Below are 16,291 nucleotides of genomic sequence, written 5' to 3'. Positions count from 1 at the left end.
CGCGGCCCTGCGCTCCACCACAATTTCTTCGCCACCTCTATCTGAATTCTCTGGATCCGCCCCTGAAGTAGGCTCGATTTCCAGCCGTTCTGGGAGTACGGTTGGCTAAAAACCAAGCCTACCCCTGAAGTTTCTGAAAATAGTTCTTTCTCGTGCTCCCTTTCTAGACTAAACAGTAAATAAATAAAATAAATAAATATATATATAGCGCCTATCCATGCCTCCTCTAGGCGCTGTACAATTCGCCAAAATGAGCTGTACTAATCTTAATAATTAAAAATGTGTATTTAAGAAAGTAATAGAAAGTAAAAATCGCTAAGAATAATAAGTTTTCTTAAAAAGATGAGTTTTGAGTTTAGATTTAAAAGAACTTAGATTGTCACATGAGCGGATAGAAACAGGTAGACTGTTCCAGAGTTCAGCAGCGGTAAGGGGTAAACTGTATTTGTGTAAGAAAAAGAGGACTCACAAATCTTTTGTATGGATTTGTATGGTTGTATCATGTCCCTTCAACGAATGCGAGCCACTTAAGACAACTCCCAGAATTCTTTGCATTCGTGCAGTGAAAAATAAATGCTGGCTGCCATCACTAGCGGAGTTTTCCACCTCCTTTGTGTATTAACCTTTATAGAAAGTTTTATACAACAAGTACTCCCACTGGAAGAAAATCAAGTGAGAATGGGTCCTAGTGTTCATCCTAGCTCAAACTACAAATAGTTCCAGGCAAAATAACACCGAGTACGACCGAGTAGGACTAACACTTTCTTTAATACTCTATCTTTAGATAAACAATATTTGAACAAGACAAACCAGACTACGTTAATGCTATTTACAAAGCTGAATAACAAAATGCCTCTTCTCTAATTATACTGAACGGTTCCTCGAAAATTTGTTTCACACCGAGGCAATGGGTAACAATCCCCTCTTCTTCCGTCTTCCATTTGTGCTACACTATCAGGAAAAAATGCTGATTTTCGCAAACAAGACGAGAATCACGATCAACTTCGTTGAAAATATAGTTCTTAGAAACCCCTAGGGGTTACTCATTAAAAAAAAGGGAAAATTAATTAAAGGCTTTTATATCAGTGAGACCACAGAAGACCCGTCAACATCTCTCAGTCTTAAAGAAAAACATCGACCTTCTCATTTACAAACGAGGGAAATACTTCAAAAATCCTGACACATTTTGGTGCAAAGAGAGAAAACAAATCTGCATTGGGACAAATTTATTTTTTTGTACCCATTAGAGTGCTGTCTACGATGCGAGGTGGTTGCTCAGAATTGAGCGGATAATAAAAGCAAATAAACAGAAACAAACAAAACAACAGACACTGTTCAAATACTGAAAACAAAATGCATAGAAAACTGGTGGACGCCAGCATTCTCGCGACACAACGGGTAGAAAAGTCTGTATGGCTTTGTCGCATCTCTTGCCAAACAACGTTTGTAGATTTTTGTTTTTTTTTTTTCAAACGGTGCTATTTCGTTCCATATGCAGTATTCTCTTATTAGTCACGTTTCTCAATGGCACGTTTTCTGCACGCCTGCAGGAGGATACACTTATGCTTAAGAGGCTAAATAACGCTGGGTAGAGCCGCATAGACCGTTTCCATCTTAATGGATGGCATCAAGTCGTTCACATCAACTAGTTACAAAAGTTTTTTTTCATACCTGGTTACATGCAATCAAAACGAGGTGAGTATATCAGTTTGTGTTAATATGATAAACTGCAGGGGTTGTAATCACAATCTTGTCTGTTAACCTTTGAAACAGTCGCATTATTTTCTGATTTCGGGGTACAACGAATATCAAGAAAGTGTAAATGTGCTGTTTAGGATTGAGGTCATGGAAGTGACCGCCAAGGCAAAGCTGAAGGTCAGTAGTTTGTAAGGATATTTTGAAAGAATAAAAGCTGTTTTGTAGTCTCCTTGTCTACTAATCAGACTTCGGCTAAAGTATTTCCAAAAGACAAAACTGAACTACAATACTCTTCAACAGTGTGCACAAATCTACGAGAAAATTGTATTAATTCATATATCATTTCATTTTCTTACAAAACTACTTTAAATAAGAAAAGAGGAGCACTATGTCAGTGCTTGCGCTGCCTCATAGCGTATGTATGCTGTTGTTGTTGCTGCTGCTGCTGCTGCTGTTGCTGTTGCTGTTGCTGCTGCTGTTGTACTTGCTGCTGCTGTAGTAGCTGTACAGTAGGGCCAGCAGTCCTCTGAAGGGTGACAGTTGTCATCTGCTGAGGCTGCTGTGGCTGCTGCTGCTGCTGATGTTGAACCTGTGCTGTCCCCAGCTTGACCACAGACTGAGTAACTTGACTCTTCACCTGCACAGTGCTCGCCACCTGCTGCTGTTGTTGCTGAGCAACAAGCAGTTGAGCCTGCGACGTCATTGGTTTTGCCACACTAGCAGTGGCAGTAGCCATCTGGCCTCCCTGTGCACCGTGGATGGTAGTCACTCCTCCTACAGCCTGCTGCTGTTGACGTAATGCCATATTTTTTAACATCTGCTGTTGTTGCCGCTGTTGAAGCTGATGCTGCAGCTGTAACTGTCGCGAAGGTGTTAACTGTGCCAGTTGCTGCTTACTCAGGAGCTGCTGAAGCTGTTGCTGGGTGATCGTCTGAGGAGCCTTCTTCAGTATAGCAGCTTGCTGTAGGTTTGCAATCTGCTGCTGCTGCTGTTTCTGTTGTTGCTGCTGCTGCTGTACAGTGGCCTGCTGCTGCTGCACTGTACCTGGCTTTGGCATTGTGCTTGTATTGGAAGCAACAGCCCCCTGATTGACTTGCCCTTGATTAACTTGTTGAATCTGGAGGCGTTTGAGTTGCTGCTGCTTGATGTGTTCTGCTTGTTGCATCCTTTTCATTTGTGCCTGCCGCTGCTGCTGTTGCCTCAGTAATGTAAGCTGTTGGGGAGTCAGTTTCACTCCTTGCGGAACACCAAACTGCGTTGTAGCAACTGGAAGATTATGACCTGAAGTAAACCAACAGTCAAGCGAACCACACGTCAGTTTAAAAAAAAAAATTACAACAGTTCTAGAAAGCTATTTTAAAGAGCAAAACACACTTGTACTGAAGCAAGATACTTTTGAAATAAGAAATGCTGGCCAGCAGCGATAACAATACACATACTTGCAGTAGCAACTGACGAGGAAGTTTGTAGTCCAATCTGTGAAAAGAAATCAAAACAGTTGGTTGCTGAACGGGCGGAAAAATTTGTTTAAACCCTTCACAAGCTGCAGTGAGGTATCACAGTGTCAAATTAATAATCTCTAAACAGGAAAGGCGGTCTAGAGTCAAACGGTACAATTTAATTAAACATAGAAGACAAATGTTTTAAAAGCGTGGAAGCAGAGGAACACACAACTAAGAATAAAACTACTTAACTTGATTTAGGTATCAAATGAAGGCTGGAATTAAATAAAATTGTTTGCAAGACTTGAACTATGGCAACATGTCATCCGTGTCAGTGTCCAACCATCTGACGAAATTACTTTCTTTAGCTGAGGAGTTTGACAACGGGCCAAAAATGACTATATATTGTTGAGTCCTCTCCCGAGAATTTACCTTGGATGATGGAAAGAAATAGAGTGATTTTATATACGAAATTAACAGTCCGTTTCCCGTAAGGGGTGTAGCTCGCTTGGATAGCACGTCAAGCAGAGTGACAACTTCCTGGAATGGGGGCTTATGGCTCTGGTGTTGGAGATTAGCAATACTCTTTTTAAGGGCTGTCTGGCCACAGTGGAAACAGCTGGATGTCTCAGGCACCCACCTGTTAGCATGATCTCCTTACCTGACTGACCACAGCTGCTGATGATGCCGGTGTTAAGCTGGTGGTAGCACCCAGTGTTATTGATGTTGCCGTGCCTGATGCAAGAGAGCTGCTGACCTGACGCGGCTGTGTCTGCAGAACTCTTGTTGTTGCCACACCAGCTGAAGATGCATTCTGATGAAATCAAACATCAAAATTTACTTTGTTAAAGTGCCTATGAAACCAAATGAAAAAGTTGCTCAAAATAACTTTGTGGTATTGATGATAATGTTCTGACTGTATACTTTTCCATGACCTTGACAAAGAAACGCGACCGTGTGAGACATATGCTTCCGCGGCCATTTTGATTTGATGACGTCACAGGGTTTGCACAACTCGCGGCAATTTTAAAAAGTCAATAGATATTGTGGCGATAGTAATGGCGGATAAAAGCGATACCCCCGACGAGGAGGGAAATAGTGTGTGGCAGGAAGCCGTGACAACGCTAGTTGTACCAATACGAGTTATTCCCCCCCCCCTGGGAGGGGGGGAGAAAGGATTCTAAACTTAACTGTTTATTAACCTTACCGCTGGCACTTGAACAAGGGAAGTTGGTATTTTGCCTTGCATCCTTTTGTTGATTGTGGCAAAGGATGATGATGTCATGGAGCTGAGACCTGCAGCATTGCCCTTGTGAGTATTAACCACAATACTCGAGGTACCTGCAGCAGGTACAGTTTGACCACTGAGCACAATTCCGGCAGCTGTCAATCAAACAACAATCAGCAACTACTATTGGTCTCTGATTTGTTGTAAGAGCGGTTTTCATTAGAATAGTAATTGGTTTTGCATCACTACGCTACACGATTGGTTTAAAAATTTCGCGCCACTTTTTCATCCGATCAGAAGTAAAACCAAAACCAATCGTGACTCATTCGCATAAGTTTTCCCGTGCTTTACGTCGGCTACACGCAATTAATTCGAGTTTTGATTGGTTTGCTGTATTGCCTCTGTCCTTTGTGATTGGCCACAGTGATTGCTTTGGTTTTGGTTTTACGACACTCAATTGAAAACCACTCTATCGCAACTCTAAACGACACATCCTCAAAACCTGTTCTCTTAGTAAGTGCAACCTTCCACACTAACAAATTTCATTGTGTTGAGTAAAAGTGAAAAGAAAAAGTGAATTCTGTTGCCCAGCCAGGGATCAAAGATGCATGGCAACTGAGTTTCTGTAGTATGAAATCTGATCAAACAAAATGAAGCCAGTTAAAACGTCTAATTTATTATCCAAAGCTACAGGAACTTCAACAAATCACTCTACTTTGACAAGACATCTAGAAATTTCATGACAAGATTCAAAAATGAATTCCCAGAGTTTTGGACCTTAAAATCTTTTCCCGGCTTTTCCCTAAAATTGAAGCAAACCTGCATCAGAATAATTTTCATTTTTGGCGTAACACTTCAGTGAACGCACCCATCTCTTAGTTTACTGCACCTCAGAGATATATATTTTATGTCAAATACACATAAAAGATGAAAACATTAACCTGTAGTCTTCAGCAAAGTGGATGCAGGCGTGGTTCCTGTAGCTCCCTGAAGAGCTGCACTTTTCTGAAGTGCTGCAGCGGCCTGAAATATTCATACCATGAGCAGCATTAGTTCATGTGTGTCTGTGATCAAAATACCTATTCAGTTTGCTTTCTTTGAGCTTTAGTGCTGAGAATTTGGTGACATATCAAGACAATATATTTCCGCTAGCTTTATTGTATCAGTCCTGACACTGATCTACTCTGGTTGAAAATGTACTGATCATGTAAGAAGAAATTACAGGTTAGTCACCATCATAAACATATTTTATAGTTGACAAATACTAGGTATTGTTACCAGATGGCATGCATTTACCAAATAATCTTAAATTTACATGTATACAGGTCATTCATATTTCTCCAAACCAAGAATTGAAGTATCAGAAGGAGACACAACATAAATTGTATGATATAACTTACAGCAGTAGGTGAAGAGTTAAGCTGTGTGGTAGTGGTTAGTTTTTGAGCAGGAAGCTGTGGTGTTGTACTTGGCAGCTGTTTCGTCACAGTCTGCTGGGTAAGCTGGGCTGCCTGTGGTTGCGGCAGCTGTGAAGGTGCTGCCACAGGTTGATTTTGTTGCTGTTGCTGCTGCTGTTGCTGTTGTTGCTGCTGCTGTAACTGTTGAAAATACAGACAAATAAAACGTGTAATATTCACTGCAAGTCACTGTCATTGCTGTCTGTGCTAACCATTGCGTCCTGTAACCTTACCCCATCCAAGAAGACTGGATACATACGCAAGTAACCCTAGAAAATTTATCCTATCTTCAATATTTTACTTTGCGTCTACAAAAACTTTTGATCAAAAATGTTTAAAAATTGTTTCACAAACTTCACTGAAAGTTCAAATACTATTTACACTTAATTGCTGAGACCCCTTTGTTTATGAAAAGCTGGTTTCATTACAGCTGTTTTTAACTCCTAGTTAAAACAGTTCTTTCCTCACCGCAGCATTCTGTGCAGCAGCAGCCTTCTCTCGAGCGATTCTTTCTGTTTTCATAGTAGCCAGTTGTACTGGATTCAAAGTCTTTTCCTCTGAAATCCCACTTCAAGAGCAGAGTATATTGTTAACAACTAGTAGTAATCAAAGATTATGAGAGTGCGTTCGACTCGAACGCCTTCACTTTAATATATATACCTTAAATAAATGGTTTCACTAACTAACTTTCAACCTCTGTTTATTGCTAAAATCAACGTTCTTCATCGACAACCGAGGTTTTACAGACAGATATATCATAGTGGCAAAGTCCATGCCAGTTTAAGAGGTTCCTGTACTAACTATGATTTGTTGATTCGTTGCGTGACAGCGCCAGTTTCCGTAGACTCAAATTTCGTGCTTCATATTCTCACATTAACTGGTAATGTTTAAGCGTAATAGTTAATTTGAAAAAGTATATTTTACATACATTATTCTAAGCTGGAAGCACAAATATAAGCAAACATTTGCAATCGTGTGCCCGCTTATCGTCGGCGTAAACAAACCCCGTGCGACTGATTCGAGTATTTCCCCTGATGAATAAAGTAAACAGTATTTACATAATTTGCCGTTCCTTGGTTCAGGCACACTCTTAAGGATCTTTCCCCGCCGATTTCAAACAATATTTGACCGGATAAAGATTGAGCTACATGTATCTGTCGTGACCGGAACTAATCAACAAATGCAATCAAAATATAGCTGGTTTCCCACAATTAACATTCCAAACATACAAAATAAACAAGGACAATACCCTTAGATTTCGATAAATGCTACCATCGAAGCGTTTATATTCACTAATATCGAACGCTGAGAGCACAAAATAGCGAAGCCCACGGCACCTGAATGGAAAGAAGTCAAAGAAAGCAGCGCAAAGTCGAGCTCGCATGGCCTGCTTACATGCTCACATGTTCGCCACATGTCTTATCACATGTAATCTCATGTCTCAGTATTAAACAGTACCAGTTTACTGGCCGTGACATGCCCGTGAAAAAATCAAGCGGGGTGGCCATTTTGGTGTCCTTACAGGAATGTGGAGTTTTTCTGCATATAACCGTGCACAGGGCAACCAACTCTGGAAAGCCACAGGCCAAAATTAGGTTTGCGTTCTCGAACGCAACTACACAATGATTTTCAACACAAACACAGAAAAAACTAATGGCTGACCAAAGTAGGATATCGAACAACACTTTCATCATGCTGGAAAAATTAACAAATGAATGTGTTGTTTCCCCCCCCCCCCCCCTGGAAATACCAAGCTTATTGTTCACAACAGATGGTATTGAGGTCCTGTTCTTGTAGCATAAAGCAACTGAGCATAGTACTATTGATACACTCCCTAGACGAGACGCTAGTTCATTGCAACTTAACCACCCCTGTCACATTGTCAGGTTACTCTGCGTAAAAAACTTCAATTTAAACTTCTGGGAGGGGAGAGATACCCTGAGAGTAACAACTCGCCTAAGTAGCAAGGCTTGAGACAAAAACATTGGAAGCTGATTACAAAAAAAAAAAAATAGCTGCCGAGATACATCTTTACCTTGCACTCAAGACAGCAGAGTGCTTGAAATTCTTTAACTGTGGATCCACCAACCTTGAAAAACAAGTAGACCATGGCAATTTAAAACAGGAATTACTCAAAGACACTGGAGAAATGTATATATTTAATTTACATCCGTTTTGGTAAAATTATCAAATCATACACTGGTGCAAAAAGATGCAACAAAGAATAAAGCTCATTGTTCAAGGTGGAGAACTTGTAACAATGACAAAAGTTGTCCATGAGATATCTGAGTGATCGTGAGTGATCGTGAGTACTCACAGTTGCTTGAGGGTTGGTTTCCTCTTCTGAGATGTCCTTTTGACAAGTTCAAACACGGATGAACGTACAATAGTAGGTGAACGACCAGCATCTTGAGCTAACAAATGATGTGTCTTAAAAGGTCTGCCACTAGTGCCTTTGATCTGTAGGAAACAAAACACTTTTAACACACTATTATAAAATTCACCATGACAAAAAACTTAAAGATACATCAAATGTATTAAATATCTTTCTTTTTCTTTCTGGAATTAAGAGATTTGCAAAACTGTTTCAGCCAAACTAGCTAGGAGTCTACCTACCTTGACTGGTAAATTGTGCGACTGTGTAAGGTATGGCTGAGTGAATGACTTATATCTTGTCTTTAATTTCTTCAAGGTCTCCTCTGCTGCAGGCTAATAACAAAAATAAAAATACAGTTTTTGAAAATGTTCTCCATTAATTCATCAAATTATGCAGATGTTTCCTTACAAGGTAACGAGCAGCTGCTTAAATCCAGAAGGAACACTTTTACACTAAGATGCTAACAGAGAGCCAGAGTTAAAGAATGCAATGGTCTCTGAAGTACAGTAGTTTACTGGATAGCACTTGCTTCAATTACCACTTTATAAAGTATAGCTGACAAAGGGTTTTTTTTTCTCAGAGATCTGCTAGCAGAACTCAGTAAATGAAATCACAATGATCCTTACCAAAGGAACTTTGCCCTCCTCCCTTGGAATGATCATGTTCAAGTAGCGATCACGGCACTGAAACAACGAAACAAAATTATTCAAGTAATCTCTCTACATAAGAGGCATATGGTAAAATCTGATATCTAGCCATCTATCAAGTTTTATACATAGAGGATATTACATGGCATTATTACATAGAGGATATCACATAGAGGATATTACATGAGTATTAAGAAATATTTCACGACTGAGTGCAACGAATGAGTAAAATAGTTTTCAACATGAGAAGAAAAATTTCGTACCTCCAAGCGGCCATGCAATATCCTTTTGATAATTGATAACTGAGTGCATGTTATTTGTGCAAAAAAATGCCAAGTGTTTCTTTGAGGTTGGATTGTGAGACTGCCATGCACAGTACTGCTTGTTCTAGATTTTGTTGCACAACTATTTACCTGGCGAGCTGAACGGAATGTCTTGCTTGTGAGATTGACAATGTCACAGACAATGTCCCAGTTCGGTGTTTGGCTTGGAACATTCACAGCAAGATCCACTGGCAACTCTTGTAGTGAGTTGACAGCCTTCAAATCAACATATTTTCAACAAAGTGAACAACACATACTAGACAAGCTTTTCGTTTGATATGTGCATGCTGATATTATGGAGATGTGGTTGCACTGAAAACAGTACAAAAAGAAGTAGTGCCGACATTGGCCTACATACATTTTGTGTTCTTCTAGAGCCCCAACAATAAATCAAATTCAGCTGATATTTGTGATATCAAAATCATTAACTCTTGCGCAATCACTATTAACAAAAACAAAGATAGTCTTGTACTGCACTGCGGTGTAGCTGCTAAGGATAATTTTTGTATTGTTTAGGAGCTAAACATGATGCATGGAAACATTAAAGGACCCTAGTCGGCCTCCGTCATTTTTGATGCCATCGAAATATTATTATTGACATTGCATGGTGAAGCGAAATCTTATTGCTTTACTGCAAGTTGTGTTCTAGAGAGTATGTTTAATAACATTATTAAAGAGGTTAAGCATGACGTTTACGGCAAACTGCAAACGGCAAAAATGAAACTTTTGCCGTCTCTCTTCAGCTGTGTGTAAAGTAGAGTGAAATTATTTGTATTTGCAATGAATAGTAAGAGACGTTTTTCCATTTTTGTGTGCTTTATTTACGGATTAGAAGAAAAGAACTCAAAATCAGAAGTTGTCTTTGCCATTTGCCGTCTGCCGTCAACGTCATGCTTAACCTCTCGATTATCTTAAGTAGTTTCAGAGTTATTTCCTTCGTTTCCACATGCTACAAATAAAATATAATAGCCAAACTCTTGCATGTAAACAAAAATGAAGACTTGGTTTCCCGGGGCCCTTTAACAACAAAGGCTACAAAATTGAAGTCATAAATACCTGAAGTAATGCCCAATCTTCGTGTATCAACCAATCTGGAACACTTGCACCCTGAAACGGATTACTCCACTTATGTAAAACCAACACCATAACATCAATTATAGAAAACAGAGCTTTTCGAAAGAGGGTTTGCAGATATCTTGCAGAGTATAAGAACAGGGTTTTCCCTTGCCTTGGAGCTAACAAAACTTTACCAGAACACTCACAAAATTAATCTTTCACAATTTGGTCTAATTTCACCTCTAATTTTCTATCATGGATAAAAAAACCACTGTGTTCAACTGTTTTCCCAACAGCATCACATACCTGGGAGAAATCTGTTTGTTTGGGGATACTGGGAGCAACTTGCTGTTTCATCTGCTTCATCTTGGACTTCTTACTCAAGGAATTCCGACGGTTCCTAGCAAATGGATCAAATCCATTTCTGTCAAACACTGATGTGGGTCGGCTGACGCGATCTCTGTGTCATAAACAAACAACAATACGAGTTTCAAAGTGTACTATGATAAAAAAAATTAAGTGTCACAGATGCTATTTGAATTTTTCTTGTCTGTTGTGCTGTGGTTGCTTGAGGGTGACAAAATTTTACAACCTACATTAAAAATGCAAGGGAGTCATCAATAATTAATTTTTCAAGAAAGAGATTGAAAAAGTAAATGAAATTCATGTTAAGGATTAACTCCCACTGTCAAAACAACAACCAATTTTAAGTGTTTAATTTTACTTTTAAGTGTGTAAAGTTAAAAATTAAAGCTGTTGTACAATATTTCAAGTTGTGGACACCTTCAAAAACCATGCTAGAAGACAAAATTATGTTTTATTTTTCACTTTTCAACTGACCCTTTTTATGAATGTGAGAGTCATGCCAGAAAATGTTCCTTTGAATCAAAACATAGCAAAAAACCAGCATTTAAAATAAATTTGACTGACTTAAAATCTAACTGATGTAGAAAAGTTAAAGTTTATTTTAGGTACACAGCTAATAGAAACTCACTTAGCAGCTCCCTGAAGTTGGTCTCTGAAGTAAACAATAGATTTGTACACAGTCCTCTTTCCAGTTTGATGTGGCCTGTATGTAAAGCAATTTTATTTCAAGCTGAATCAAATAAACCAAACTGAAAAAATTTTTAAACCCTCAACTTCTAGAGTCTTCCTCAACGCTTCCTGACAGCATCTTTCAAAATGATCTAAAATATGTAAATTGCATTCAAAATCTAAAAACCTTCGAAAACCTTTTCCTATTGGCATATTGTTGACAATAATTTAGACAAAATTGACTGAAATCATTCACTTAGTAAACTTCCCTGATCCTTCAAAGTATCTTGTTTGCTTGATGTGTTTTTGTCCAAGTACAAGTATCTGATATCAGTGCTACTTACCTGGTTAAATACAGAGGTGGCAGACGACTGGCTGCCATAGGTGTGGAGTCATATAAGTAATTTTGACATGGATCAACATACACCTCATCTTGTCCATCTCGGGGAGGGGTCGGTGGGGTCCAGATCTACAACAATTAGGAAAGGACAATTTTCTTTACTTTCAATAATGTTTTTAGTAATTTATTATCAAAATTAGGTGAGATTGGTTTCCAGTCCAACCAAGTAAACAGCTTTAGTGCACAGATTATTTTGTAAATGCAAATTTTATTTTGTTCCTTACAGCAAAACCAAATGTGCCATACCCTTTACCCTTTCCTTTCCACGGAAGGTTTCTTGGTTTTGGTCCCCACATTTTGCAGGAAACTGCTGTTAAGTTTTCTTCAAAATTTTGATTCTTAACACTATACTTATCCAAGAACAGTCGTGCTTGATTTGTCCTAGATCAGTAAAATGATCCTTTTGAAAATCCATTTGCCTGGTATTGCTAGGGTTCATGCCATGTACTGTGCACGTAGACTGATAGACAGATTTTGAAAAGTGTACACCCAACATATTGTATGGGACTTAAGGCATGACCATTATTGGATTGGGGGGGGGGGGGGGGAGAGTCTGGGAACATCCCCTTCCCCCAACTCCCATACAACACCCAGAATTTCAAGGAAGGTTTGCAGATCAGGTTTTTGTTCAACTGTAAAATAAAGATGTCCAAATTTGACACCACATCTGCCCTAAACCTGTGTAAGTAACAATAAAGCACTAACCGGCATTTCCTCACCAGTAGCATCATTTACATACACCTAATGGAGAGAACAATAACTTTTTGACACATTTTCTGAAGCCAGTGGCAAATTGAGATTAGGCAAAATGCAGCAACCAGTGACCAGTTCACATCACACACCCTTCAACCCCTGTTTGTTGAATATGCATTACTCTTGCTACACACTCATTCAACAGCTGTTACTAAAGTTGAACATTTGATAACATAATTACTTTGGTAAACAAAGCACACCAATAAGGTCAACACATCATTCGACACAGTGCAGGATGACCCTGTTGTCTTGTTTTCATGCTAATCTGCCGAGAGGTTTAATACCATCAATGTCCCATGAAAGAAATGACTGAATTCTGGTTGCTATGTTTGTTTAGAACTTAATCATCAGTGTAGAATTCTTTGCTTACATCTGATGCACCTCTCACATTGGATGGCATGATTGCATGATTGCTTTTCATGTTTGCCTATCTGTTTTCATGTGCTAGCCTGAATGCAGTCTCCAAATTATCTGCACAAGCCTCTAAACATCTTACAGTGTACTTGCTAGTTTGATGAATCTGTAGTTTACTTATACATCCCCCATATATCTACATCCCCTTGGTCACCAGATTCTTACTTTCCTAGCCTCAATACCCAAATTTACATAATTTGTTTAGCATTTATTTATTTTGTTTTGTTTTGTGCACATACATGTCATGTGTTATCTGTGACAGATCAAAGAGTCAGTTTACAGCAAAAAACAACAACCGCAATTTATGGGAAAATCTAAATGGGTGTTTAATAGAAATTTTTGAGGTGAAAAGGGCTCTGAATGGCTGTTCAGCAAGAGTGGTTCCAAAGTGCCTTGAAATGCCTGTCATTTTTAAACCTTCTCTTGATTGGTTGGATGGCATAGGCTAGCATGCGGAAATGGGAAATAGACACCCCCCCCCCCCCCCCTTTTCAAGCTTGGGGATGGTGTCAAGAGCAGCAGCAACAATTTAAAGTTGTCAACGATATGACATATTTAATGAAAATTACTGCATGTTTCAGAAACAATTCTAGCCTCTGCTATTAAGGTGTGAATACAGCACCTTTTCCAATACAGTAAAGGAAGAAATGACTAAAGCTACACAAAATAACAACATAGCGAGTGATAAGGTAACTGATTTATGTGCAGTTTATCTGCTCACATTATCACCAAATCACATCCTCAACAGACACAAAAAAATGACTTAAATGAAAGTCTGAGTTAAAATGATGAGATGGATGGTAAGCTATGGTGCGAAAATCATGCATTATGGGAGTGAGGAAGCAACACTGCCATGGCAATGAACAAGACACTAGCAAAAATGCCAGCCAAAGCACCATCAACATAGTGAATTACGGGATTTGCTGCAAAAATGGACCAGCACAAGGTTACATCTTGGCAACTTCAAGACAACTTTGGACACCAATGATCTTGTCGGCAATGCTAACGCTGTACAGCCATCCAAAACTACTGGCAAATGTCAAACTAACATGCAGACTGCTGCTTGTTAGTTTAACAGTTTCAAAAGACAATTTAGAAGCCAGTTTGCAATCAAGAGAAGATACAAGAATGACAAACACAGCAATATTTAGTTTTCAAACATCTGTTTATTTGAAAGTTTTTGCAGCACTTTTTTTTAACAAAAGCACCCATTATTACATTTTCCAGCCTGTTTCCTTTATACATACAATTGAAGCAAAATTAATTTCATTGAATGTTTTCCATAAATAACTGTCTAAACTGAATTCTGTCATATTTTTTTTATAAACATCTCTTTTCATTGTGCAATCTTCGCTGAAACAAAGAACATTTTGTAACCACCCAACAATTTTTCTCCTTCAAAAAACTGACAAGTGATTTCTTTTAAACTTTGTAAGTTAAGGCTACTTGTATCAATTTGGGCAGCAAATAGTAAGTAACTTGTACTGAAATAAATTTACTTGTTTAGCTTCCTGAAATACAGGAGATTACCATAATTTCCCAGGGAATAATCTTGCAATTTCAAAGACAAAAGCTAAATGTCATCAGGAAACTTAGTTCTCCTCGTATTTCTTCTAGAACTACTACAGCTGCTACTTCTGCTGCTAGCTCTAGATGAAGTGCGACTGTTGCTGCAACTGTTCCTGACAGTCACTTGAGCCTCCTTACTTGGTATTTCTGAATCAATTTTCTTTTTTGTTTGTTGTGAAGCTGAGGAACCCTTACTAGAGCATCTGCTGTTGGGTCTAGATCTACGTGACTTTGATTTATTCTTTTTAACCTGCAAAGCTTCCTCCCGTGTGTACGTGTACAAGATCTCGTCCTCTTCTTCAGCAGCTCTTTTCTCTTCTTCCTTCTTCAGAGCTTGTAGGTGACCAAGTTCCCAGTCTTTCTTAGCCATCTCAACCTCATCCTATAAAAAAAATAAACTACAGTTTGGACACTGTGGTGTTTATTTAAGTACAACCTAATTTAGCATTGTTACAATTGAAGACACCACGAGTGCTGGTTTCCTGCTATTGAACATTGCAATAGCATGCTTGCCATGCATGACTGCAACTTAAGCTTCCTGACTTTTCCCTGAGCATAATATGACTGGGCTGATCAAATAAGATGTACAGTAGCCAAATCACTCTGACATATTTCTATTGCAGAAACAATTTGCAACGTAAAACCTCACCAAAACATACCATGCTCCAATAATCCAACCTTAAAACAAAATTCTTGGGCTCTCCTCTGACTTTAGAAGAGAAGAAGAGTTGCAGCAAAGTTATTTTATTTACCTTGGCTGCTTTTATTTGTTCCAGTGTGATGTAATTACCAGATGACTCAAGGAAACGAATTGCATATCGTTCCACAGCAGACATCTTAAAGAGAAATGGGAAAGTATAAATTCAACGTTGAACAAACTCCAATAAACTCATAAATTGTCTTTCCTATAACACTTTTGGTGTCAACATATTTGATTCTCTTTTGATTTCAACAAGAAAGGATCCCTTAAGCTGATTCAGTAATCAGAGTCACATTTAATGAGCACTGAGATACTGTCTACCATCCACAGTATTCACTGCCCTGAATTCTATTTTTCTCATTATAAACAGAGATGGCAGGTCTTGTCACCTGGCTCTCCAGTGCAGACAGCTCTTCCTCCACTTTTGATTGTTCCTCTTCCTTTCGTAAACCCTACAGTTGTAAGAAAAATGCAGTTGGAGGCAAAATTTTAGATTGACTGTGGAATATCTACTGTTAACATTTAACTGTAAACATACAAGGTTTAAGCCAAATGGATAAATGTTTGTAAGACACTGTTAACTCTTAATTTAATAAGCTGAAGAGCAACTCTCAACCTTTGCTCCAAGAGAAGTGGGTTTGTAAGGTAAAGCGGCGAATTCCAACCCTCGTCAGACGAAAAACACACACTGTATTTCACAAAACTTTCAATGGTCCCTTCCTCGACTTTGTTTGCAGTTTTGGTGCATGAACTATCCCCCATGACCGAAACTCTGGTAACTAGAGCATCTGGATACGTTCAGACTTACTTTGCCATCTTCACTCAAAGGGATTCCCTCATCAAATTCTGCCAACTCAGCAGCCTGTTCAGCCTTAGCTCTAGTAGCAGCACAAGCATCCTGTTCATCTTCAGCCTTGAACAATGCCTGAAACACAGAGAAAAAAAAAGGAATCAGAAAGCACTTGAACAAGTTGAAATGTACCAAAAGAATGATTCAAACTCTTCTCTATCAATGCTAGTTTCCATAATTTTTTTAGAGTGATTTTAATGTTTTTACACTGGTGAGAATGTTTTGTAATGTAAGAGTCATACGAAAACACAGACCAGTAAGGTTGACAATACATTACTTGCTGCCACCAAAACAAATCCATTTAATGCATTTTAAACCAGCCAGAAATGAATAATTATCACA

The 16,291-nt window shown here is 38.8% G+C and overlaps 1 protein-coding gene across 1 annotated transcript in view; it reads right to left on the bottom strand.

Annotated features, from left to right (window-relative positions):
* Positions 1-749: 749 nt before the first annotated feature.
* LOC145464207 (chromatin remodeling protein domino-like) overlaps positions 750-16,291 on the bottom strand; it is a 30,816-nt gene continuing 15,274 nt past the window's right edge. Inside the window, exons 23-43 of the mRNA XM_081448021.1 lie at positions 15,908-16,024; positions 15,489-15,551; positions 15,152-15,235; positions 14,650-14,781; positions 12,369-12,404; positions 11,608-11,732; positions 11,223-11,297; positions 10,535-10,688; positions 10,229-10,279; positions 9,263-9,388; positions 8,829-8,885; positions 8,442-8,534; positions 8,143-8,285; positions 7,861-7,914; positions 6,294-6,393; positions 5,769-5,966; positions 5,310-5,391; positions 4,348-4,523; positions 3,802-3,954; positions 3,138-3,174; positions 750-2,979 (exon numbers count right to left, since the gene is read on the bottom strand). Coding sequence (XP_081304147.1) covers positions 2,090-2,979; positions 3,138-3,174; positions 3,802-3,954; positions 4,348-4,523; positions 5,310-5,391; positions 5,769-5,966; positions 6,294-6,393; positions 7,861-7,914; positions 8,143-8,285; positions 8,442-8,534; positions 8,829-8,885; positions 9,263-9,388; positions 10,229-10,279; positions 10,535-10,688; positions 11,223-11,297; positions 11,608-11,732; positions 12,369-12,404; positions 14,650-14,781; positions 15,152-15,235; positions 15,489-15,551; positions 15,908-16,024 — 2,946 coding nt within the window. The 3' untranslated portion in view covers positions 750-2,089. The remainder of the gene's footprint in view (positions 2,980-3,137; positions 3,175-3,801; positions 3,955-4,347; positions 4,524-5,309; positions 5,392-5,768; positions 5,967-6,293; positions 6,394-7,860; positions 7,915-8,142; positions 8,286-8,441; positions 8,535-8,828; positions 8,886-9,262; positions 9,389-10,228; positions 10,280-10,534; positions 10,689-11,222; positions 11,298-11,607; positions 11,733-12,368; positions 12,405-14,649; positions 14,782-15,151; positions 15,236-15,488; positions 15,552-15,907; positions 16,025-16,291) is intronic.

This window comes from Orbicella franksi, chromosome 12 (genome assembly GCF_964199315.1).
Source record: "Orbicella franksi chromosome 12, jaOrbFran1.1, whole genome shotgun sequence".
Classification (NCBI taxonomy): domain Eukaryota; kingdom Metazoa; phylum Cnidaria; class Anthozoa; order Scleractinia; family Merulinidae; genus Orbicella; species Orbicella franksi.
The sequence above is the reverse complement of the archived record's forward strand: the minus strand, read 5'-3'. Positions and strand labels throughout refer to the sequence as shown.